Here is a 26,150-nt window from a genome sequence, read left to right as displayed (position 1 = left end):
TGGAACTCACTGCTGTAGAGAACTCAAGGTGTAATGTATAGTTACTTTCAAGAGAAGGCCAAACAAGCATATGTGGGTAACGAAACTAGGGGTCACTGATAGACGCTCAAGACGCAAGGCTAAAAAAGGCTTATTTCTGTGCAATGTTCACTGCAATGTAGTTAACCTGATCTACTGTTGGTTAAGACGTGGCACTATGTTACCAGCCTCATATTTAAAGACACAGACTGCAGACAGAGTTTCGCCAATAAGTACTTCATGAAAAGGATCAACGTTAAATGGCTGATCATATACCAGAGGCATTATTGGTGGTGAACTTCTACAGACGATTTGAGGATCTATTTTGCTGGAATCCTATGGAAGATGCTAAACTGGGTCATCACTGTAGATGTATTTACAAGGTATTTAGTGTGTATGTTCATTTACAAGATAGTCAGTGGCTTTACTATATATAATGATTTGTCCAAAAAGACAAAATCGACACACATACCATCAAAACTCGTACTCTCTGTCCTTTTCTTTTTTTCTAAGATATTTTTCTTCACTGTAATCGTGTCCTTTTCCACTCTTTTCTGAATAAACATGCCAGAGATCATCACTTCTAGAGGTATATCTCAGAGAGTCACAAGGCCCTTCTAGACCATAGCTGTCCCTTTTATCTCGACTTCGGTCTGAATGGTGATCCCGCCGAGGAGAATAATCACAATGAATCCTTTGTTGCCGCTCTTGATCATAATCCATTTTTTTATCTTGATAGTGACCATCACTGGAACTCGGACTCCTGGAGCGATCCCTCACAGATCCACTTCTCTCTCCAGATCTCTGATTTTCTCGCTGCCTTGGATATTCCAACTCCCTTATAATGAGCAATAAAAAGCAAACTCATTAGAATAAACAATTCATTACATTTGAAAACCCAAATATTTCTTGAGTATTTTTACAACGTCAAATTCTAGCACATCTTAATCATTTGACTACTACATTATTAGATCATGGACATCAAAATTCCGTGGAAATACAGAAACAAATCTTAATAAATAAACTGCTAAATGCTCTGCAAGGAAAATAAATTACCGTAATCCTGAAGAAAATTGTTTCAATTCTGTTCCGTGTAGCTGGCTTGGAGGACAATTTAACGAATCCCTGTAGTTATCAGGCGTAACTGATTTGGTCTTTTTAACAAAAGAAACAAGCCGAAGGAGACTGCCATAATCTTCTGAAGAGTCATCTGAAACAGGGATAGAGAAAAACCTTTATCAGAAAACTTATCAGTCCTTGCATGGGTGGAACAAACACTTCTACTTACAAAAATATGAATATGAAATAGAAAATAAATATATAAAATCCATATGAATAAAACAACATCTTTTGGGCACAAACAATACAAGACCCTGGTCAGTTCTGGTTGCCTCACTATAGGAAAGATGTGGAAACCATAGAAAGGGTGCAGAGGAGAATAGGTTGAGTGAACGGCCTTTTTTCCTTGGAGTGACAGAGGATGAGAGGTGACCTGACAGAGGTGTATAAGATGATAAGAGGCCTTGATCGTGTGGATAGTCATAGGCTTTTTCCCCAGGGCTGAAATGGCTAACACGAAAGGGCACGCGCGTACGCATGCACGCACACACACACACCTGTGCAAAAGTCTTAGGCACCCCAGCTATATATTTCAGACGGCATTTACACTCTTGTAATGATGGAACTACACAAGCTACAGGCTTAGTTAATGCAATTTATAAATTATTAAATACTTGGAATCCTCACAACTTCTCAATTTGTTTAGTCAATCACAGTGGAGGCAAGACTAGCATTTTTGTCTGCCTCTATCCACTATCAAGTGGTGACAAAATAAGGATACACCAGGCCACGAGATTAGATTTTGGTGATGGTCCATTATAATGATCACGTCACATAACTTGGTGAAGATTATGTGTTTTCACACAGAAGGTGGTGGGTATATGGAAGTAGTTGAGATGGGTACAGTGGCATCACTTCAGAAGCACCTGGACAGGGACATAGAGGGACGAGGCTTTGGGACATAGGCCAAATTTAGGAAATTGGGTCCAGCTGGATGGGCTTTGTGATCAGCATGGATTCATTGCACCAAAGGGGCCTATAATCAATGCTGTAATGCTCTATGACAGCACTAGAGAAAGGACAAGACCAATTCCCATCAACATAATCTGCATTGAGAAGATAGAAATGAATAAGGGCCTGGAAGTTTATTCCTTGTGTTCATGTGCACATTTTTTGCTACAGACTGCTCTGGCGATACTTTATCCAAAACCCAATGATGCCACTTATTATTACAGACATTGAAGTTCTCCACCCAAAATTTTTGAGCATTTGCTACTCTCATACACCAAAGGACAATAGGTGGTCTTATCACCAGTTTTTGACCAGCAATTCAACATCAACAGCAACGGCTAGTAGATGTGTGCCCTTACTGTTAACGGAACAGCACGTACCCAGGGATTGTAATTTAGCAGTTGAGGATACTGACTGCAACGTGCAAGTCTGAGTACAACTCCAACAGGCAACTGCTAGTCAGCTCACCAAATTTTGTACATTACAAGCAGTAAGGCTGATCCACACCTCCACCCAATAACTAACTTCACCACCATTACTTTATCATTTCTTGTCAGAGTTCAGAGCCACTTCATGTAGAGACATTCCTGTGCTTTAGCATCATTTTATGTACATACAGTATAATCAATCTACATACACACACACACATTTTATAATTATATGCTAATTGAGTCGAGTTGTGCTCCAATCTTGGCTTGCAAATGTTTTGTCACCATCGGCCAGGTAAATTGTCAAGATCAGAGAACAACTCAACCCTACCATTAACCACCCGAGCTACACATTTTCCAAATTATTTTATATATATATAAAATTTATATTTATTGTATTTTTTATTACTGTGATCTTTATCTTATTGTATTTCTTTTTTGTGCTGCATCAGTTCCAGAGTAACAATTATTTCATTCTCTTTTACACTTGTGTACTGGAAAAGATTTTAAAAATCATAGCCACTGTGCTCTAAACTTACATCAGTCTACCTCCTATTTTATTTCTTATGTTCTGTATACAGAGAATAACTTAGGCTAAAATTTTTAAAAATTACAATCAGTTTTGACCCTTTGACATTGTACATGCTTATTTTTTTACTAACATGTACTTAATTTCAGTGCAGTGTATTAACTCGTTCAACTATTTTTTCAATAAAAATCACAAGCCTTTTAAAATAGCTCTAGAAATGTACCGTTCTTTCAGTCACTTAAACTTAACAGCAAAATGGACAAATGTTTGCTCTTAAAAGTGGACAATTTGGAAAAAGCTGGTCAAGAAAATAGTAATTATAGAGGACAATAACAAGACATGAATATGTTTGTTTATTTACTGGGGTGCAGCACAGAATAGGCCCTTCCAGCCCTTCGAACCACACTGCCGAGCCATCACCCAATTTAATCCTAACCTAATCACAGGACAATTTACAATGACTAATTATCCCATATATATTTTTTCCTCACCCCTTATGGGTGGTGTGTATGTGTATTCCCATATATATTTTTTCCTCACCCCTTATGGGTGGTGTGTATGTGTATTTTTCCCCTCAATCTCAGGTCCTCTACCAGAGGACTGGGAGCTTGTGAGTTCGGTGCAGTATCCTTGCTGTTCCCAGTAGTGCTCTCTTCTGGACTGAGATCTTAGATGCTGTTCGGGGATTTTTTAGAGCCACTCTCCCAGTCCAAGTGTCACAGCTCCAAGTGCTCCTATTACCATCAGGATTACTCACACTTTAACCTTCCATGTCCTTTCTTCCTGATGTTACTGTCATTCTGGATTGCCACATCAATTTCACATTTCTTCCAGGTCATGGCCTTGACAATTCCAAGTCCCCATTCTCCTTTTTTCCAGCAGGTGTACAGTAGTTTGACATTGGGCGTTGTATGGAATCCTCCATGTACTATTAGTAGTTTTGGGGTCTTGATGTCAGCGGCTTCCAGTTCATTCCTTGGCCAGCACACTACTGTGGCTGGGTGTCTGATGACTGATAGGGCAAATGTGTTGATGGTTCTGATCTTGTTCTTCCCATTCAACTGTTTTATTAGGACCTGTCTCACTCTTTGGAGATATCTGGATGCTGCAGACTTCCTTGTGTCCTCATCGTGGCTTCCATGCAATTGCAGGATCCACAGGTATTTGTAGCTGTCTTGTGCATCTGGTACATGGCCTTCAGGTAAATCAACTACGTTAATCTTGATGAGTTTGCTTCATTTAACTACTATCCAGCTGCACTTTTCCAGTCCAAATTACATCCTGATGTCTCTGCTGTACACCCTTATCAGGTGGATTAGTGAGTCAATGTCTCTTACATTCCTTGATGTCATCCATGTACAGGAGGTGGCTGATGGTCACTCCACTCTTGAACCTGTACCCATAACCACTCTCTGAGAGGATCAGATTGAAGTAGTTCAAGCCTATGCAGAACAGCAGCGGGAACAGTGCATCACCCTGGTATATTCCACATCTGATGGACACTTGTACTATTGGCTTTGAGTTCATTTCTAGCATTGTCCTCCAACGGCCCATGAATTCTTGCTAAAGGTCCTTTGTATCTTGTTGACCTCGTACAGAGACAGGCATTTCATGATCCATGCATGGGGCACTGAGCCGTATGCTTTCTGGTAGTCAATCTAAGCTGTACTTAGGTTGGTTTGCCTGGTCTCGGAGATTCGCATGACTGCTTTGTCTACCAATAAATAGGTGGTGCTTGGAGCCTCTGGTTCCATTACAAATCTTCCACTGAGCAAGGCTCAGGAATTTACACACAGATTCCTTCAGTTTGATGGCTATGATATCTGATAGGAGCTTCCACGTTATTACCAGGCAGGTTATAGCTTGATGGTGTTGCTCCTTTGTGAGGATCCTTCATTAGGAGTACTGTCCTCCCTTGAGTTAGCCAGTCAGGGTGGGAGCCTGCTTCAAGCACCTGGTTCATTTGAGCTGCCAGCCATGTATGTAATGCCATTAGTTTCTTCAGCCAATAGGCGTGGATCACATCAGCCCCAGGTGATGTTTAGCTCTCCATACTTGCTATCTGTTGCTGGACATCTACTGTTGTGATGGTGACTGGTTCTTCTCATAAGAAGCATTCTACTGTTAGTCCAGTATAGAAAGCTACATATGAACTACTTCCAACATGACAAGTCTGACAGTTCTCCAAGAGGACCACAACCTTGACCTGGTTTGGAGGCTTGCATACCTCAATGCCCTGGAGAGCTGTGTTGGGGAGTCAGGGCTTTATGTTTTGGCTCTTGGTAGGGTCACCTATGCCAACAGGTCAAAAGGTAGAGGCCAAACTAAGAGTGGTCTACTGGATCTCTAGGTTTGGGGGTACAGCACAAGGGTAAATAACCCTGAATGGTAAGACGAAACTGTTATGAAAAAGCAATGAAGAATCCTTCTACATCTGAATGCAATGGTATTCCTGATTCTCCACCTGGGACTTACATGACTGACAGTAGTGAAAACCCAGAGGAAGCTACAGACATGATGAAGGAAGCCCTGAACACCACCAGAGATGGAGTATCTTCATTGTTGCCCTAAATGCCACAGTGTAACAGGCAATAAGTAAATACTGTATAAGTATTGGACTCCTTATTTTGAGGAAACATGTCGTGTTGGAATGCTTCGAGGAAAGATTTAATAGGCTAGATTTGTCCCCACTGAATGTCAGAAGACTAAGAAACTAGATTTAAACATAAGAACATAAATGAGGAATGAATCTTCCTGCGTGAGGAATTTAAAACTAGAGAGTTGAAGGTCAGAGGGGATGGTACTTACCCCATCCCTGATTTATTTATTCCCCCTTTTTTTTCTCTCTCTGCCCATCACTCCTTGCCTGTTCTCCATCTCCCTCTGGTGCTCCCCTCCCCCTTTCTTTCTCCCTTGGCCTCCCATCCCATGATACTTTCCTTTTTCCAACACTGTATCCCTTCTGCCAATCACCTTTCCGGCTCTCAGCTTCACCCCACCCCCTCCTGTCTTCTCCTATCATTTTGTATTTCCCCCTTCCCCTCCTACTTTCAAATTTCTTACTATCTTTTCTTTCAGCTAGTCCTGACGAAGGGTCTTGGCCCAAAACGTCGACAGTGCTTCTTCCTGTCGATGCTGCCTGGCCTGCTGCGTTCCACCAGCATTTTTTGTGTGTTGCTGGCTAGTTAGTTGTGGGCTTGCCATATTGGCCACACTTGTGGGCTGGCCCCATCACATCCTCACAGGCGGTGTTGGGACCGACGCAAATGATGCATTTCAATGTACTTCTAGATGTAGAGGTGACAAATAAATCTAAATGTTTATCTTTAGATCATTTACTGACCCGATGCATACTGAACATCTTTATGTTTGCAGATGTGCAGCGCCTGCAGCATTTTACATCTGCTGTCTGAGCTCTTACCTTTGCTCTCATTACTGGGTAAAATCGCCCCTCTTCTTTCAAGCTCTTTTCTGATCTCCATGCTTTGCAGGGTCTCTTGAAAATGTGGTTCCCTGTGAAACAAATGGCCTTAATTTAACAAGAGTTCAATTTGCAGCATACATGATCTGATATGCTAGAGTGACATAAACCTGACAATAACCTGCTATGACCAATGGACACTTTCCTGAAGGATCTCAGGAGGTACAGGAGCCTCAAGACACACACAATGTTTTACAAACAGTTCCTTACACTCCACCATCAGATTTCTGAATGGAAAATGAACCCACATACACTTCCTCACGCTACATTTTTTTTGGTTTTTGCTCTCTTTTTGCAGTACTTAGTTAATATATATATGGTTCCATAAGGTTGTTATATTTCTGACAATGAAGTCCAGTTCCTGGCCTTCACTTGTGCACTTGTGGCTTAGCTACTAAGCCTGGTAGACCCGTTTCTACGGATAGGAGAAGAGGCAAAGGCAGGTTACTGGTGCCTGAAGACACACACACAAATGGTAGATGGCGCTTGATAGCAATGGTTGGCAGCTCATCTAGGAGAAGGAAAGCTCTGATCTCAAACCTCTGCTGCCTTATGGCTATATCTACTCATGGGGAAGGATTCAGGAGTAAACCCCCAGGAAAAATACAGAGCTGGAGTCTCTAAGGCAGTTCTACGTTGATTTCAGCACTGACTAGCAACTCCAGCAATACTACTGGTGCCGAACTGTATCAGTCTCTGTCATTCCTTTGGGCTCATCAGTTGTGTGTGGGGGTGGTTGCCACATGGGCAACAGCTTGCTCTCCATATTATACTGCCCTGGCTTGCATATCTAGACAGTTAGAATACAACATCCCATGGTCGACCCTGACCAACAGAGAATAGCTATATATACACACACACATATACATTATACAGTCAACCTTTACTAATGTGACTACCTGTAATCCGGTTCCTTTGATGATCCGGCACAGATTTCAAATCTCCCTTTATTTTATCTGTGCCTGTATAGTATATTATTTTATTAAAATTTCATTTGCTACTCATTTAATATTTCTGTTTCATTATTATCTAACGTACTGATTTACATGATATTTCAACGGTATGATGAGGCAGTTAGCTATTGCTTAATGTGATCCTTCTGTAATTCGGCATTTTCACTAATCCGGCACTCGTCAGGTCCCAATGATGCCGGATTATGGAAGGTCAACCTGTATATGTGTATGTGTATATATACACACGCACACGCACATGCACACACACACGTATACAGACACAGATTATAAATACTTACAAACAGATATACATTGTAATTTATATTTTTTTAGATTATGTATTGCAATGTACCACTGCAAAACAACCAATTTCAATACACAAGCCAGTAATATTAAACCTGAGTGTGATATTCACTGAACCACAGGCTACAAGGGCACACAGCATGTAACAGGACTTCCATATTCAATCAAGATTGCAGATTAGTTGTCAAACAATGGCATCTCACATTTAAGTGATATGCACTGATGGAACAGTAAAAAAGCCATCGCTCCCATGCTTTCTGCCAAAGCATACATGGATACCAGGGAGAAAGATGTGCCAGCCCCTTGGGAAAATTCAACAAGCTCTGAGTGAAGAAATGCCTTCTCACCTCAGTTCTGAATGACCGGACAGTTAGCACTCTAAGCCTTGGTTCAAGAAACCCCAGCCAGAAGGAAAACTTTTTCCCAGCACTTATGACTAAGAATTTTTCCCAGCACTTATGACTAAGAATTTTATGCTTTAATTAGTTCAGTACTGATTTTTCTGAGCGCAATGGAGAACACCCCAATGTCCAGGAATCAATTTTGCATTCCCTCTTTTAAGGGTTTATCGTTCCATAGATAGGGAGACCAGGCCTGTACATACAACTCAAAGAGCAGACTTAGTAGGAATCCATTTGATTTCAGTTCATTCCTCTCTAAACTTGAGTTTGTCAGTGGTGGGAAAACTAATAGAAAATATTGTCAAGGACAACATTTGCTTTTGAGAAATATAGGTAAGAATGGGGAAGCCATTCTAGATTCATCGAATCATGCCTGAGTTTATTGAAGTCAACCTTTTCCAAAATGAAGAAAAAGCTGGAATATTGGTAACAATAATAATCCAATTATGAAATTAATTTGATTAATCAAATTCTGAAAAAATAAAAATTAAATAGAGCTGAGAATTCTCACCTTGTAAGAGCTCTGTATGGATTAAACATAGGTGGAAATAAGTTGTTCCGAAAAGGAAAAAATCCGGGGTTGATTGGTGGTACGAAGGGCGCAGGAGTAGCACAAGCCACCTGGAACGACTGACGATAACCATGTCCGCCAAAACCTAGTCGTGGAATACTCATGGCCGAAACACCCAGTGAAATGAAGTTCCGTAACAGAAAGTTAGGAGAAAGGAAAGCAGCAGGTTGGAATTTATTTCCAACAACCGAAGCTGTTAGTTTAACTGCCGACTGTTCAATTGGTGAAGGGGTCTGGTCTTGAAGAGATGAATCCCCTGTCACAAAAAGAAGATAATTAAATAATGCCATGGAATTATGCTGGATCTGCTGTCAACATAGAACACAACAGCACAGTACTGGTTGTTCTGTCCATGATGTTGTACCAACCTTTTAAGCTACTCCAAGAACGATCTATCCTTCCCTCCACATAGCTCTCCCAATTCTTTTTCAACCATGTGCCTATCTGACAGCCTCTTAAATTTCCCTTATGTATCTGCTTCTACCACCACCCCAGGATTCCACAACCCTATCACTCTCTGTCTAAGAAACCCACTTTCCTCCAATCACCTTAAAATTATGCCTCCCTCGTATTAGCCATTACCCTCTGCATTATTTTCAAAGAAAACAGCTTTTATAGTATTTAAATGGAAAGTTGACCAAATAAAACTGGAAGTACAGAATACTTTTTCATCTACACATTAGACACAGGTTTTTGCAAGATCTTTCTGATGCATTCAAATAGTCCAAGTTTTATACAAATAATTTCATTGGTGAATAGAATCCATCTCCCAAAGTACAAAATTCATTGGATAATCACCTCAGTTAAGCAAAACAACAATCATTCATTCAGCACAACTTGACAAACGAATGGAATCACCTTCTAAATATGCATGTAAAGTCAAGCAATGTTTTCCTTAGATACAGGTTAGAGGCTGGGTATATTGCGTTAATGGAACCTGGAAAACTGTTCTTTGAAAATAATGCTAACAAGAGCTATGCTGCAGTTTAAAAAAAAGCATATACTGTCTCAATGGTTGGGGGTTGGGGTTTGTTGCTGGTTCTCGAGTTGCGGAACTTGGAATAAAAGCAATGTTGCAGACTGTAACATCGAAATAGCGAGCTGTTTGTTGGTTTCCCATCTCACTGTGGAAGGGGCAACAGCTCTCTGTTCCTTGTTCGCAAGAGTGAGAGCCTGTGGCAGGTCGAATTGTATTATGAGTTTTTTGGTCCCTTATCTAAGCAAGGATGTGCCTGCATTGGAAGGGGTCCAGAGGAGGTTCACCAGAATTATCCTTGGAATGAAGGGGTTAATAATATGAGAAGCATTTGATGGCTCTAGGCCTGTACTCATTGGAGTTTAGAAGAGCGAGGGGGAGATCTTTTTGAACTCTAACGAATATTGAAAGGTCTGATAGAGTGGATGTGGAAAAAATGTTTCCTATAGTGGAGGAGTCTAGGACCAGAGAGATGCTCATTTAGAACAGAGATGAGAGGGATTTCTTTGCCACAGATGCATTTGGAGGCCAATTCATTGAGTATATTTAAAGCAGAGGTTGATAGGTTCTTGATTAGAAGGGACACCAAAGTTTACAGGGAGAAGTCAGGAAAATTGAGGGTTGAGAGGGATAATAAATCCCTCTTTAGCAGTACTTTGACAAGGTCCTGTATGGGAGATTGGTCGAGAAGGTGCAGATACTTGGCATTCCAGATGAGGTAATAAATTGGATATCGCTCTTACCTCTCAATTTTCCTGTGTTCTCCCTGTAACCTTTGATGCCCCTTCCAAACAATTTCTGCTTTAAATATACTCAATGATGTGGCCTCCACACCTGTTTGTGTACTTTTTCCATAGATGCTGCCTGGCCTGCTGAGTTCCTCCAGCATTTTGTGTGGGTTGCTTGCATTTCCAGCATCTGCAGATTTTCTGAGATTGGACAAGTCAACTAGAAGTCTTGGTTTAAGGGTGAAAGCTGAAATGTTGAAGGGGAACATGAGGAGGAGCTTCTTCATTCAGAGTGTGGTGTGACTGTGGAAAGCGCTGCCAGTGGATGTAGGTTTGATTGCAACATTTAAGAGAAATGTGGATAGAGTTATGGACCATTGCAGGTCAATGTGACTGGGCAGATTAATAGTTCAGCACGGACTAGATGAGCCAAAGGATCTGCTTCAGTGCTGTACTGTCCTATGATTCTAAATCAACCATGATGGAATGGTGGTGCACCCAATGGGCCAAATTCTACCTCTATGTCTTATGGTCTTATCATTTATTTATTTATTGTTATTATTTCTTTTTTTCTCTTTCTTTTAGTATTTGCACTTTTTTTAACAAATAGTTTGTTGTCCATCCTATTGAGTGTGGTCTTTCATTGATTCTCGAGTTTCTTGTACTTACTGTGATTACTCACAAGAAAATGAATCTCAGGCTTGTATATGGTGACAAACATGTACTTCGATAATAAATTTTATCATGAGCTTTGCTCATCACAGAACACCCAAATATTGGCCTTGTTTTCCAGCTAGTGTATGTACTCAACAGCACTGGCCAGTCAGATATGGTGCATGAATTTCGAGGCTAGATAGGTAGCACAAATACTAAAAGCTCAACAGCTTTGCCCAGGGAGCAGCACTACAAACATGGGATGGGTTAGTTCTCAAGTTACCCTTAATCTCCTGAGTCACTTCAGAAGTATTTGATCGAAGGGAAACTTCCCCTCTCAATTGCCCTCTAGAAGCACTTTAAAAAAGGATGAACAGAGATACTTCCTTCCAGGCTCAATGTAAATACTGGTAACCCAAAAGAAGAAATTTAGGTAACACAATGGAGGAAAGCCACATCTTGTATGAACAAAAAACAGCAAATAGTCCCCGTCTTCAAGAGCAAAGCAAATAAAATATTGGGAGCTTGGCAGTGATTGGACAAAAGCAGACGATTGAGTATGAGGTTATACGTACCTTGAACTGTTTCTTTTAAAGAATCAAATGCAGACTGACGATCACTTCCATCACAACTAAATACTTCATTTCCTGATGAATATGCCTTCGATTTTTTCACCGCTGCAAGATAAAGAACTTTGTACTATACACCATTGTAGTAGACAGGCGTCCTTAACACGAGACAAATAAAGCCAGCAATCAAATTTAATGTCACATTATTTGTTGCTTTACTGGGCCACTTGCCCATAAAATTCAAGACTTCTTAATGTCATTTCTAGTACACAAGAGTAAAGGAGAAAGAAATAATTATTCTGGATCCAATGCAGCACAAATAAAAACACAAACACTATAATAAAAAGACACAATAAATATAAATACATAAAATAGCTTATATACAGAGATTGATTGTATGTAGAGTGACACTACAGACAGGAGCGTCTGCATGTAAGGTGACTGATAGGAAATGATAAAGTAGTGGTGGTGGGGAGAGGTGTAGAGGAGTGGGTTCAAGCAACAATCAAGCTGGGAAGTTGATTGGTGAAAGAGACAAAGGGCCGGAGAAGGGGGAATCTGATAGGAGAGGGCAGAAAGCCATAGGAGATAGGACAGGAAGAAAGGGAAGGGGGAGGAGCACCAAAGGGAGATGAAAAGGGAAATGGGAATGGAGAATGGTAAAGAGGCAGAAGCCAAGAAATTGATGTTCACGCCATCAGGTTGGACGCAACCCAAAAGGAATACAAGGTGTAGCATAGGTGCTCGGAGAAGCAGTCTCTCAACCTACGTTGGGTTTCACCGATATACAGGAGGCCACATCAGGAGCACCAGATACAGTAGGTGACCCCAACAGACTCACAGGTGAAATGTCACCTCACCTAGAAGGACTGTTTAGGGCCCCGAATGGTAGTGAGGGAGGAGGTGTAGGGGAAGGTGATGCATTTATTCCACTTGCAAGGATAAGTGCCAGGAGGGAGATCAGTGAGGAGGGACAAATGAACAAGGGAGCCATGTAAGAAGCGGAAAGCAGTAAGTGGGGGGGAAGAGATAAGGAAAGATCTGGAGGAACTCAGCAGGTCAGGCAGCATCTATGGTGAAACCGTACTTTTCAGACCAAAACTGTACTTTTTCCATAGATGCTGCCTGGCCTGCTGAGTTCCTCCAGAATTTTGTGTATTGCTCGGAATTCCAGCATCTGCAGATTTCCTCTTGTTTAAGGTATTCTTGGTGGCGAACTCTTGTTGGAGATGGCAGATGTTACGGAGAATTATGTGCTGGACACAGAGTCTGGTGGAATGGTAGGTGAGGACAAGAAGAACCCTATCCTTGGTGGAGTGGCGGGAGGATGGGGTGAGGGCAACATAAATGAAATGGAAAAGGTGCAGTTGAGGGCAGCGTTGACAGTGAAAGAAGGGAAGCCCCTTTCTTTGAGGAAGGAGGACATCTCCTTTGTTCTGGAATGAAAAGCCTCATCCTGAGAGCAGATGCGGCAGAGACAGAGGAATTGAGAGAAGGGGATTGGCGTTTTTACAGTAACAGGTTGGAAAGAGGAATAGTCCAGGTAGCTGTGAGAATTAGTGGGTTGATGTTTTCTCCAGCCCTTCATCTCTTTCACCAGTCGACTTCCCAGCTCTTTACTTCACCCCTACCCCAGTTTCACATATCACCTACTACCTGGTTTTTCTCCCCTCCCCCCCGCCTTCTTACTGACTTCTCATCTTTTTCCTCCATTCCTGATGAAGGGTCTCTACCAAAATGTTCACTGTTTACTCTTTTTCATAGATGCTACCTGGCCTGCTGAGTTCCTCCAGCATTTTGAGTGTGTTGCTTGGATTTTCGCATCTAGAGATTTTCTCTTGTTTGTGATTGGACTACTACACTGCGGAGTCTCTTCGAAGTATGCCTACCCTGAAAAAGCTTAAACTTTCCCTTCAATGGGAGCTCAGTGAAACCCACTCTCACTGCTCCCCCTCTGTGATCTCTGCTGCCCTCCGACAAGGCCTCATCCGCATCTCTTCCATTGCCACCCATTTTAATTTGACTTCCCATTCCAACATGTCAGTCCCTGGCCTCCTCCTCTGCTGCAATGAGGCTACACTCAGACTGAAGGAGTAACAACTTATATTCCACTTGGGTAGCCTCCAACCTAATGGCATGAACATCAATTTCTCAAACTTCTGGTAGTTGCAACCTTCCTTCACCATTCCTATCCCCCCCCCTCACCTTATTTCCTTACCCACCCATCACCTCCCCGTGATGCTCCTCCCTTTCCCTTTCTTCCATGGTTTTCTGTCCTCTCCTATCACATTCCCCTTTCTCCAGCCCTTTACCTCTTTCACCAATAGACTCCCCCTCCCCCGGTTTCATCTATCACCTACTACCTTGTATTTTTCCTCCCCTCCCTCCTCACCTTACTCTAACTTCTCATTTATTTTTTCCAGACCTAATGAAGGGTCTCATCCCTAAACATTGACTGTTTATTCTTTTCCATAGATGCTGCCTGGCCTGCTGCGTCCCTCCAGCATTTTTTGTGTGTTACTTAGATTTCCAGCATCAGCAGGCTCCCTCTTGTTTGTAGAGGAGTGGGTTAGTGGGCGCAGGTATTGATGAGTCCTACTGCTTGAGGAAAGTAATTAATTTTGAGTCTGGTAGTTCTGGCGTGGATGCCACATAGCCTCCTCACTGATGGGAGTGGGACAAGCAGTCCATCATCAGGGTGAGTGGGTTCCTTCATGATGTTACTGGCTTTTTTCGGGTACCTGTCCATATACATGGCCTAGTAGTGGGTAGGCTGCTGCTAGTGATGTGTTGGGTAGTTTTAACTACCCATTGTAGAGCATTGTTGAGGTAGTTCAAGTTCAATTTAATTGTCATAGGCATACAATCCAGGTATAAACACCTTGAAAGTTAGCTCAACACGTACAAAAGCTGGATGAACTCAGCAGGTCGGGCAGTATCCATTGAAATGAGCAGTCAACATTTCGGGCCAAGACCCTTCGAAAGTTAGCTTTCTGAAGTACAGTAGCCAAGAGAGTAAGACAAACATGTTAACAAACTTGTATTAATATTATTATAAGTAATGTGCACAAAAAAACATTACACTGGTACAAGTTGAGAGAGAGAGAGAGAGAAAAAAGAATATCACTCATATATTCTGTGAGAAAAGCTTAAATTTACAACAATAACCCATCAATTAAGCATGTTAATCAGATCTCAAATTTCCACGTTCCTTCTACCATCTAAAACCTCTCAAACCCAGAACCAGCCAATGGAATTTCCCAGTGTTTTACTGAAGCAAAGTGTTCCAAATGGAATAAAGGATATTTTTCATCTTTAGCCTAGTGTAACTACTTTTGACCATAACAATATCAAAATAAATCTGGTTATTATGACAGTCTAGTTCATAGGAACTTGTGTTGTATTCTACACTATAAGGAACCTTACTGGTTGCAAAACATTTTTGGACTTTGAAGGATACAAAGACAAGGTCCATAAGACATAGGAGAAGAATAAGGCCATTCAGCCCATCAAGTCCACTCCACCATTTCAACATGGCTGATCCCAGATCCCTCTCAAACCCATACACCTGCCCTCTTACCATTTCCCTTGATGCCCCAACCAATTAGGAACCTATCAACTTCCACCTTGAATATACCCACAGACTTGGCCTCCACCGCAGTCTGTAGTAGAGCATTCCATAGCTTCACCACTCTTTGGCCAAAAAAGTTCCTCTTTACTTCTGTTCTAAAAGCTCACCCCTCAATTCTGAGGCTGTGCCCTCTAGTTCTGGATAGCCCACCAGAGGAAATATCCACTCCATATTCACCTTATCCACTCCTTTCAACATTCGGTAGGTTTCAAAGAGATTTCCGTCCCACCCCACATTCTTCTAAATTCCAGTAAGTACAGGTCCAAAGCTATCAAATGCTCCTCATATGTTAACCTCTTCATTCCTGGAATCATCTTCATGAACCTCCACTGGACTCTCTCCAATGACGTCTTTCCTGAGATAAGGTGCCCAAAACTGTTAACAGTACTCCAAGTGCAGCGTGACCAGTGTCTTATAAAGCTTCAATACTCTCTCCTTGTTTTTATATTCTATTCCCCTTGAAATAAATGCCAACATTGCATTTGTCTTCTTTACCAGACTCAACCTGTGAATTAACCTTCTGGGAGTCTTGCACGAAAACTCTCAAGTTCCATTGCACCTCTGATGTTTGAATTTTCTCCCCATTTAGATAATAGTCTGCACTATTGTTGCTTTTATGCATTATCATACACTGTATTCTACCTGCCACATTTTTACCCATTCTTCCAATATGTCTGTCCTGTTGCAATCACATTGCTTTCTCAGCACTACCTACCTCTCCACCGATCTTCGTATTACCTGCAAACTTTGTCACAAAGCAATCAATTCTGCCATCTAAATCACTGACAATGTGAATAGTAGCTGTCGCAATACTGAACACCACTAGTCACCGACCGCCAACCAGAAATGCCCCCCCCCATGTGTGTAAACATTCTTGCTCCCTTGCTAAATTATTCCATTTTTTCCACCCATGATGTCTTGAAAATGACCTGCAACTTTCAGTGAGGGTAGAAATCCAAGATGTCTTGGAAAGCATTAGCATGGATGTGAAACTGCAAGTGATAATGTTTGGAAGCTGGATGCAAATATCTCCTTGAACGAGTCAACTTCATTGATGATAACTTTAAGGTCGTCATTGCAAAAGCTTTTATCTTGTCTACTTTTTTTTATTGTTCTAATCATTGAGGTAGCCAATTTCAAAGAGACTCGTTCAAGGAGATATTTGCTTGAAAAAATAGAAAAGAGACTAAATATATGGGTGGAAACCAAAGACAACAAAACATGCCCCTAAGCCAGCAGATAATAATGGAAAATGCAAGAAGCATCTTCAATCATATTCAAGAAGAAACATCGGTAACATTCACAGCCGCAGAAGTTGGTTTGATAGATTTAAAAAGCACAGTAACCTCCATAGCATACACGTCTTTGGTGAAGCGGCTAGTGCAGGCAGCAAGAGCTTTAATAATGAAGAGCTTTGCGAATTGGCAGAGCAATGCACCATGGGTGAATCCGAGGACACAGATGGAGTAGAGAAAACACCAGGAAGAAACCTCACAAAATTCCTCAGCACTAGCATCACCACGATCACACAAATCATGGATCGGTTCATCGATAATGACCTTGACTGGCAGCGAAGCAATAAGGCAAAGAGAGGTGTTCTCCATGTGATTTCCTGCTACTGAGAACTGCTTTATGATAGGAAACCTAAGAAAAGGCAGTCAAATCTCGACATCTGCTTAAAGAAGCAGCCAAAGTTAGAAGAGGACCCACAGCCTGGTCCCTCCTCTAAGATCTAACCATCACTTGCTTCCCTCCGCTATTGCTGTGATGTGTTGCTGCTCCACTAATGTACAAGTTAGGCCTATTTGTGTGTTTGGTTCTCCAAGAGTTACTGTGGGATACATAAAATAATATATCACATCTTGGGTTTGATTTTTTTAAAATCAGGCACACATGACCATTTACACAATGTTATAATGACCTCACATCGCACTGACTTACATAGTGCTCCACCTCAGAGCAACGCATCCTCAGCTTTAAGCAGGTCTAAGTGTATATACAACAGTAAGACTAATATTATTATGGAATAAAATCCTCTATTCTCATGAAATAACTAAAAAGTAATTTCTAAACTTACCACGTATGAACTGCGTTTCAAAATACTGGCGATTTGCTGTGGTAAAGGGCCGTACATCAGGAATCCTCCCATGAATTTTTCTCTTTGGGATCATTTCCAACAATCTGTAACTATCCCAATCAGAACTCAGATCCACTTTAGCAAATCTATAAACAAAAACCAGTTGATTATTTTTCTTTTATTATCCAAATACAATAATACACAACTATTTTATAAGCAGACCCATGTTTCATGTAAGGATGTAAAATTTAGTTTTCATTCTTGTGCCATAAGGCCACCCTAAGGAGCAACATGTGATATTCCATTTGAGTACCCTCCAATCTGATGGCATGAACATTGATTTCTCTTTCTGGTAAACAAATCTCCTCTCCCCACCCCCATTCTGCACTCTATCCTACTTCTTCCCACCTGCCCAATACTTCCCCCGGGTTCCTGCCTCCTTTTTCTCCTATCAGATTCTTTCTTCTCTAGCCTTTGACCTTTGCCACCCTCCTAGCTTCACCTATCACCTTCCAGCTAGACCCTTCCCCCTCCCCCCACCACCTTTTTATTTTGGCATTTTTCCCTTGCCTCCTCAGTCCTGATGAAGGGTCTCACTCCAAAATGTCAAATGTTTACTCATTTCCATAGATGCTGACCTGCTGAGTTTTGTGCATATTGCTGTGAATTTTTAGCATCTGCAGACTTACTCGTGTTTGATTTTTATTGTTCATTCTCCATTTGCTGTTTCTCCATCTCTAGCTTTTAATGGCATTGCATGCTCCCTCTCAGTCACACCACTTAGAGATACAGTCTTATCTGCGGGGGATTGGTTCCGGGACCCCCTGCGGATGCTCAAGTCCCTTATTTAACATGTATCAGTGGGGTGGTCTTTAGGACCCAGCAGAACCACAGACTTTATTTAATATGGCTACATGCAGTGGACATTAGGACCTGGCGGCACAGCTCTGAAACTGCAGTGTTTCTGTTCACGAAAATAATCACGATTGAAAATAAGCTGGAAGTGATAAAGCAATCGGAAAGAGGTGAAACGCCATCGGTCATTGGAAAAGTGTTAGGCTGCAGTCGGTCAACGATCGGAACAATTTTAATGGAGAATGTGAAAGGCCCTGCCCCGATGAAAGCTACAATTATTACAAAGCAATGCAGTGGTTAAATTATTGAAATACGTATGTTTCTTAAGTGTGTTATATGCATAGAAAGGTAAAATATGTACTATATACTAAGAAAAACATTTGACTAACTGACGCTAAATAATACCGGATGTACCTGTTCCGACTTCAAATCCGACGTAAAGACGGACTCAGGAAAGGAACTCATTCATAACCCGGGGACTGCCTGTACTTTTAAGTCATTTCTAGATTACTTACAATACCTAATACAAAGTAAATGCTATGTAAATAGTTGTTATACTGTATTGTTTAGGGAATAATGACAAGAAAAAAGTCTGTACATGCTCAAGCAACGAGTGCTGGAGAGAGAACTTCCGGGTTTTCCCGATCCACGGTTGGTTGAATCCACAGATAAGGAGGGCCGACTGTACATATTCAGCCCCATTATGAACTCACACCTAGGAACAAACCCAACAGGAAACCGGCCTAATTCTGCTCCTTTGTCTTATGGTCTCTTCCCTAAAATCTAGTTTTCCTATGTTTTCTTTTTCAAACTCCTTTAGAGAAGTAATTGTGAGTCAATTATGAATTCACTAAAGCTCCAGAGGTTACTGCAGTGCCAGAAGCCATTTAGGTAACAATGTGGAAACTGCAGTAAGGCAAGGATTAACAGAATGGGCAGGCAAGGATAGTGCAAATAGCCCAGGCAAGGGAGGTCTTAGAAGAGCAGAGCTTCCCTTTGCACAACAGGGGTCTGAAGATAAAACAAGTAATCCAAGAGACACACAAACAATTGCTTTACTAACTTCAGACTGTTATCAGCTGTGAGCTATTGACTTTTATCACCTGTACTGTGAATGGAGAATAATCTTGCAAGTAAGGAATTTGAACAGACATTACTTACCAAATGGCCAACATCCATAAATAACTGCTAGTTAATTCTGTATAAAAATGGCAATTCTCTGTACAGAACAGAACAGCATGGTGATGGGCCATGCCACCCTGCTTGGGCACCAGTAAAATAAAGTGTGGTTGAGGAATGAGGGCTTGTGTTCAGAGTCCAGTTAATCAGCTGATGATTGGCATTATTTATGTAACATCATAACTTCAAGTGATGGTACAAAAGCAGTCAGATCAGGGTCCTGGTCCAAAACATCAACTGTACGTTCCATGTATGTTACAAAGAAATCCAAAAGCCATTAACAATTAAAACACTTTGAATTAGGTTTGCAGTAACGTTTCACCTTGTGAGATAAGCAATGCAAAACTGCTGTGTTTATGCACACAGGATGCTGGAGGAACTCAGCAGGTCAGGCGGCACCTATGGAGAGTTATGAACAATCAACATTACAGGATGAGGGTAGGATGTCAACCCAAAACGTCAACTGTTTATTCCTCTCCATAGATGCTGCAGAGTTGCTCCACCATTTTGTGTGTATTGCTCTGGATTTCCAGCATCTGCAAAATCCCTTGTGTTTATGTATTTATGCAGTAGGTTCAAATTAATTCAACCCAAAAGTCAAAGCCAATCTAACATAAATGTGAGAAAGTGCTAATTATTACTAAGTAGTAACTTTTTGGAACTGAAAAGAGAAAGACAACCCTTCAAGTTTTAATTATTTATGTGAAATTTTAAGAAAGACCATAGTACAAATGAAGATATAAAACACACATTTTATTATAACAGGAGATTTCCCATGAACAGGCTCTTTCACGACAAAGAGAATTTGATCTGGTACTCAAACCGTTTCACCCCTCACAGATGTGCCTTGATCTGCTGAGGGTTTCCTGTATTCCCTCGTTAAACCCTATCGAATACTGAAAGGCCAAGATAGAGTTGACATAGAGAGGATGTTTCCCATAGAGCACAGTCTCAGAACAGAAGGACTTTAGAAGAGAGATGAGGAGGAATTTTTTTAGCCAGAGGGTGATGAATCTGTGGAATTCATTGCCACAGCCAGCTGTGGAGGCCAAGTCACTAATGATACAGTATTTAAAGCAGAGGTTGATAGGCTCTTAATGAGGATGTCAAAGGATACAGGGAGAAGGCAGGAGAATGGGGTTGAAAGGGATAATAAATCAGCCATGATGGGATGAATGTAGATCCCAGAAGAGGTGGTTTGAGTATCTCAGAAACTGCTAATCTCCTGGGATTTTCACACACACAATAGATAACAGACCATTCGGCCCTTCGAGCCTGCACTGCCATTCTGAGATCATGGCTGATCATCTACTATCAATACCTGGTTCCTGCCTTGTCTCCATATCCCTTGATTCCCCTATCCATAAGATACCTATCTAGCTCCTTCTTGAAAGCATCCAGAGAATTGGCCTCCACTGCCTTCCGAGGCAGTGCATTCCAAACCCCCACAACTCTCTGGGAGAAGAAGTTTTTCCTTAACTCTGTCCTAAATGACCTACCCCTTATTCTCAAACCATGCCCTCTGGTACTGGACTCTCCCAGCATCTGGAACATATTTTCTGCCTCTATCTTGTGCAATCCCTTAATAATCTTATATGTTGCAGTCAGATCCCCTCTCAATCTCCTTAATTCCAGCCTATACAAGCCCAGTTTCTCTAACCTCTCTGCGTAAGACAGTCCTGACATCCCAGGAATTAACCTTGTGAATCTACGCTGCACTTCCTCTACAACCAGGATGTCCTTCCTTAACCCTGGAGACCAAAACTGTACACAATACTCCAGGTGTGGTCTCACCAGGGCCCTGTACAAATGCAAGAGAATTTCCTTGCTCTTGTACTCAATTCCCTTTGTAATAAAGGCCAACATTCCATTAGCCTTCTTCACTGCCTGCTGCACTTGCTCATTCACCTTCAGTGACTGATGAACAAGGACTCCTAGATCTTTGTATTTCTCCCTTACCTAACTCTACACCTTTCAGATAATAATCTTCCTTCCTGTTCTTACTCCCAAAGTGGATAACCTCACACTTACTCACATTAAACGTCATCTGCCAAGTATCTGCCCACTCACTCAGCCTATCCAAGTCACCCTGAATTCTCCTGACATCCTCATCACATGTCACACTGCCACCCAGCTTAGTATCATCAGCAAATTTGATGTTATTCTCAATGCTTTCATCTAAATCGTTGATGTCTCTAGAGTTTCTAGAGTCTCTAGAGTTTACAGAGAATGGGCAATGAACAAATAAAAACATTCAGTGAGCAGCAGTTCTGTGGGGATAAACACTTTGTTAATGAGAGAGGTCTATCACAGGTAAAGCCTTCCATACCACTGAGCACATCTACACAGACTGCTGTTGCAGTAAACTAGCATAGGTCACCCAGGACCCCCACCATCCAAGCCATGCTCTCTTCTCGCTGCTGCCATCCGGAAAAAGGTACAGGACCCTCAGGATTCACATCACCAGGTTCAGGAACACTCATTAAATCTCAACCATCAGGCTCTTCAACCAAAGGGGATAACTTCCCTTGCCCCGTCCCCGAAAATATTCCCACAGTCCATGGACTCACTTTCAAGGTCTCTTCATGTCATGTCCTCGATATTTATTGCTTATCTATTTATTTATTTATTCTTTTTGTATTTGCAGTTTGCTATCTTTTGCACAGTGGTTGTTTGTCCATACTGTTGGATGCATACTTTCATTAACTCTATTGTGTTTGTATTTACTGTGGATACCCACAAGAAAATGAATTTCAGGGCTGTGTACAATGACAGATGTAATTTGTTAATAAATTTATTTTGAACTTTGAGGTCAAAGCAGAATGGCCAGACTGGTTCAAATTGATAGGAAGGTGAATAACTCAAATAACCACTACTAACAACAGTGGTGTGCAGAAGAGCATCTCTGAATGGACAATACAGTGAATCCTGACATGGATGGGTTACAGCAGAAGAACACAAACATAACCACAGTGGCCACTTTATTAGGTACAGGAGATATCTAATAAACTGGCCACAGGTGTACCGCAACTTACAATAAAATAAATAAATAGTGCAAAACAGGAATAATGAATCATAAACACCAGAGATTTTACAGATGCTTCAAATCCAGAGCAACACAGAACATGATAGATGAACCAGGTAGCATCTACAGAGGGGAATAAACAGTCAACGTTTTGGGACTAGATAGGAAGGGGGAAGAAACCAGAAGAGAAGGTGGGAATGAGGGGAAGGAGTATAAACTAGTGGGTGACAGCTGAGGGGAAAGGTGGGTGGGTGGCAAATGAAGTGAGGGGGCTTTAGAGGTAAAGAGCTGAACAGAAGTGAAGTAGTCTTCATAGGTTCATGGACCATCCAGAAATCTGATGGTGGAGGGGAAGAAGCTGTTCCTAAAACGATGTGTACAGGTTTAAGAAAGATAGTGCTGGGGAATAGTGACTTTTTGTGTTCATCTCCAAAGGGAAAAATCAAAATCAATCCACTATGCATTGAAGTAGGACAAGGTAAAGTAACAGATGCAGAATAAAGTGTAACAGCTAACGCGAAACAAAAAGGCACAAGATCATAGTGATTATGAGGTCAAGTGTCCATCTTATTATACTGGAAAATAACCGCTGGATAGAAGCTGTCCTTGAGCCTCGGTGGTTCGTGCTTTCAGGCTTTTATATCTTCTGTCCACTGGAAAAGGGAAAAAGAGATGTCCGGGGTGTAGTTGAGTTAAGTGGATTGGAAACTTCCCACTGAATTATTGCTTAAAGGAATGAATCCGCAGTTTCACATATGCCAATGATTGAGCCACAGTGATGATTTTATTGATTTAAGTACTTATCTGCAATGGAATCAATCTCAAAGTAAATATACAAAATTTATCTCAGAAGTTTTTACATAACTTCTCACTTACCCTTTTGATTGACCACCTTTTGGAACTTCATAAATTCTGATGTTATTAACATTAAATACTCCAGCAGAACGACTGGCACTTACTAAGTCATCAGCAGATGTCCACTGTTAAAAAAATATACAGACATGATCAGAACATAGCAAACATTTTCATTGCTAAACCTTTTTATTCTCCACTACACATGCTCAATTTAATACATTAATTAATGCTCACATATTCTTAACCTGCATGTCAAAAATCCTTTTAAATTACTAAGGCTAGCATTTCAAATCCAGTTCTATAAAAGACTTAAGATCAAAAGACATACCAAAAATGTCAAAGCATTCAAAATACTTTATGCCTTTTCTGGCGTTCTTACAAAGACACATCAACCAACCTGTAACTGTCTCCTTACAAGAAAGAAACTCATGCTCAATTACTTTCCTGCCCAGCCCATTTACAGTGAGTGACCACTTTAGCAGATACCTCCTGTACCTAATAAAGTGGCCACTGAGTGTATGTTCATGGTCTTCTACTGTTGTAGCCCATCCACTTCAAGGTTTGACGTGTTGTGCATTCAGAGACGCTCTTCTACCCACCACTGTTGTAACGCATGGTTATCTGAGTTTCTGTTGCTTGAATGAGTCAGGCAATTCTCATTAACAAGGCATTTTTGCCCACAGCACTGTTGTTTACTTGATTTTTTTTTGTTTTTCACACCATTCTCTGTAATTTAGAGACTGTTGTACATGAAAATCCCAGGAGATCAGCACTTTCCGAGATGTTCTGGCTTCCTCCCACAGTGCTAGGATGTAGGGGTAGGTTAACTGTCCCCTGATCAGTTTAGGGTTAATCAGGGTCTGGGAATGTTGGGGCAGCGTGGCCCAAAGGGGCCTATTCCGCGCTGATCGCTGAATAAATAAATAGGGACAGAAGACTGTTGCTGAACTAGTGTCGGTTGCAGCACTTGCGTGGCCATTAGAAACTACACCGTGCTTAGAGCAAAGAGTTTTTAAAATAGTGTCAAATGTTTTGTGTTCAAAAAGCAATGATCTTTGTCACCGAACCAGCAAGACTATTCAGAACCTGGAGTGAAAAAGAAAGGATTTCACTATTCCAACAAGTTAGGAACGACAAGAATTTGAAAGTATCAATAATCATTCTGAACACTATAATGAAAATACAATTGTCAAAAGTATTGTATGAAGGCAGTCCATTATCTGCACTAAATGTCTGAACTGATTTTGTTCATTTACAGTCTATCTAAACTATAATGCAACGTACACCAAATGAATTCCTCCATCAATAACTAGAAACCAATACACAGTTTGGATGGCGGGGTGAAGATACATCTCTACCAAAGGAGGTGGAAGGTGCTCCTTCCCTTTGCTAGTCAGCAGGTCACCCTTGGGCAAGGTGTAGCACCTGCTTAGGTTAACATGAAGCCACGGGAGATGGTCATATGAGCAGCTGGTACATATCACAAATCCTGGTTATGCGACCACTGACACCAGGCAGACAATCTCTGAAGAGTATTGATAACCTGGGGTCACCCGTCTTGTAAAGACGCTACCCAGAAGGCAGCAATGGCAAACCACTATTGTAGAAAAATTTGCCAAGAACAATCATGTTGGTAAGTACCCTTTGTAATCTTTTAATTTGTTATGTATTTTATTTAAATACATAATTTGTTACTCAGCTAAACGGTAGTTTGTCTTTTTATACCTTTTAACTATTTCCATGAAACCAGCTAATTAGAGCAGACACTTAATTGGAACAAAATATACTGGTTTCGATGAGTGCCAATTAATTGGAATCCACTGTAGTTTTCTGTGCACCCTTTTCTCGCCCTCAACTTCCATTCATACTCAAGCCCTTCCTAACAAGGACAGAAGTTCAGCAGAAGGCAAAGAGTAGTGGTAAAGGGGCTCTTCCCAGACCCCTGGTGAGTTCTGCAGGGGTCACTGTTGGGGCAAGTTTTCACTTTATATGTTAACGATTGCAGCGAAGGAACTGACTGCTCTGTGGCCAAGATTTAAGACCATGCAAGGATAGTAGAGGAGTAGGTATTGTTCCAGAAGCATGGATTCTGCAGTAGGATTTGAAGAAGTTAAAGGGAGTGAAAAACAAAGTGGCGGAAAGAATGCAGCACAGGAGTTATACACTTTGGAAGGGCAAATAAAGCTGCAAACTACACTCACTGGCTATTTTATTAGGTACCTCCTGTACCTAATAAAGTGGCCATTGAGTGTATGTTCATGCTCTTCTGCTGCTCTAGCCCAGCCACTTCAAGGCTCAAAATGTGTTTTCAGAGATGCTGTAATGCATGGTTGTATGAGTTATTGTTGCCTTCCCGTCAGATTGAAAGTCTGGCCATTCTCCTCTAACCTCTCTCATTTACAAGGCATTTTCGCCACCGGATGTTTTTTTTTGTTTTTCACACACATTCTCTGTAAATTTTTAGAGACTGGTGTGCCTGAAAATCCTGGGAGATCAGCAGTTTCTGAGATACTCAAACCACCTTGTTTGGCACCAACAATCATTCCAAGGTCAAAGTCACTTAGATCTCATTTCTTCTCCATTCTCACTCCTTCCCCTCCCATCAGGCATGTATCACCAGGCTCAAGGACAGTTTCTATCCTGCTCTTATCAACCTCTTGAATGTCTTTTTGTTCAATAACATGGGCTTTTTAACACAAAATCTACCTCGTTATCATCTTGCACTTTCTCTGTAGTTTCTACCCAGTGTAATTGTTTCATCTTGCTCTACCTCATTGCACTCTGTGATGGTTTGATCTGTAACAGTATGCAAGACAAGCTTTCTACTGCATCCTAATACACCAATAC

General features: G+C 41.3%; 1 protein-coding gene across 2 annotated transcripts in view; it reads right to left on the bottom strand.

The window, feature by feature from the left end:
• Window positions 1–26,150, bottom strand: part of LOC132380982 (cleavage and polyadenylation specificity factor subunit 7-like) — a 68,658-nt gene that overhangs the window by 27,054 nt on the left and 15,454 nt on the right. For both annotated transcript variants that reach the window (XM_059950027.1, XM_059950026.1), the window contains exons 3-9: window positions 23,325–23,428; window positions 17,390–17,535; window positions 11,688–11,789; window positions 8,695–9,010; window positions 6,467–6,558; window positions 1,075–1,228; window positions 491–856 (exon numbers count right to left, since the gene is read on the bottom strand). In XM_059950027.1, coding sequence (XP_059806010.1) covers window positions 493–856; window positions 1,075–1,228; window positions 6,467–6,558; window positions 8,695–9,010; window positions 11,688–11,789; window positions 17,390–17,535; window positions 23,325–23,428 — 1,278 coding nt within the window. In that variant the 3' untranslated portion in view covers window positions 491–492. The remainder of the gene's footprint in view (window positions 1–490; window positions 857–1,074; window positions 1,229–6,466; window positions 6,559–8,694; window positions 9,011–11,687; window positions 11,790–17,389; window positions 17,536–23,324; window positions 23,429–26,150) is intronic.

Source organism: Hypanus sabinus, chromosome 25, assembly GCF_030144855.1.
Source record: "Hypanus sabinus isolate sHypSab1 chromosome 25, sHypSab1.hap1, whole genome shotgun sequence".
Lineage (NCBI taxonomy): Eukaryota > Metazoa > Chordata > Chondrichthyes > Myliobatiformes > Dasyatidae > Hypanus > Hypanus sabinus.
Note: the sequence above shows the minus strand (reverse complement) of the source record. Positions and strands in the feature narration are given on the sequence as shown.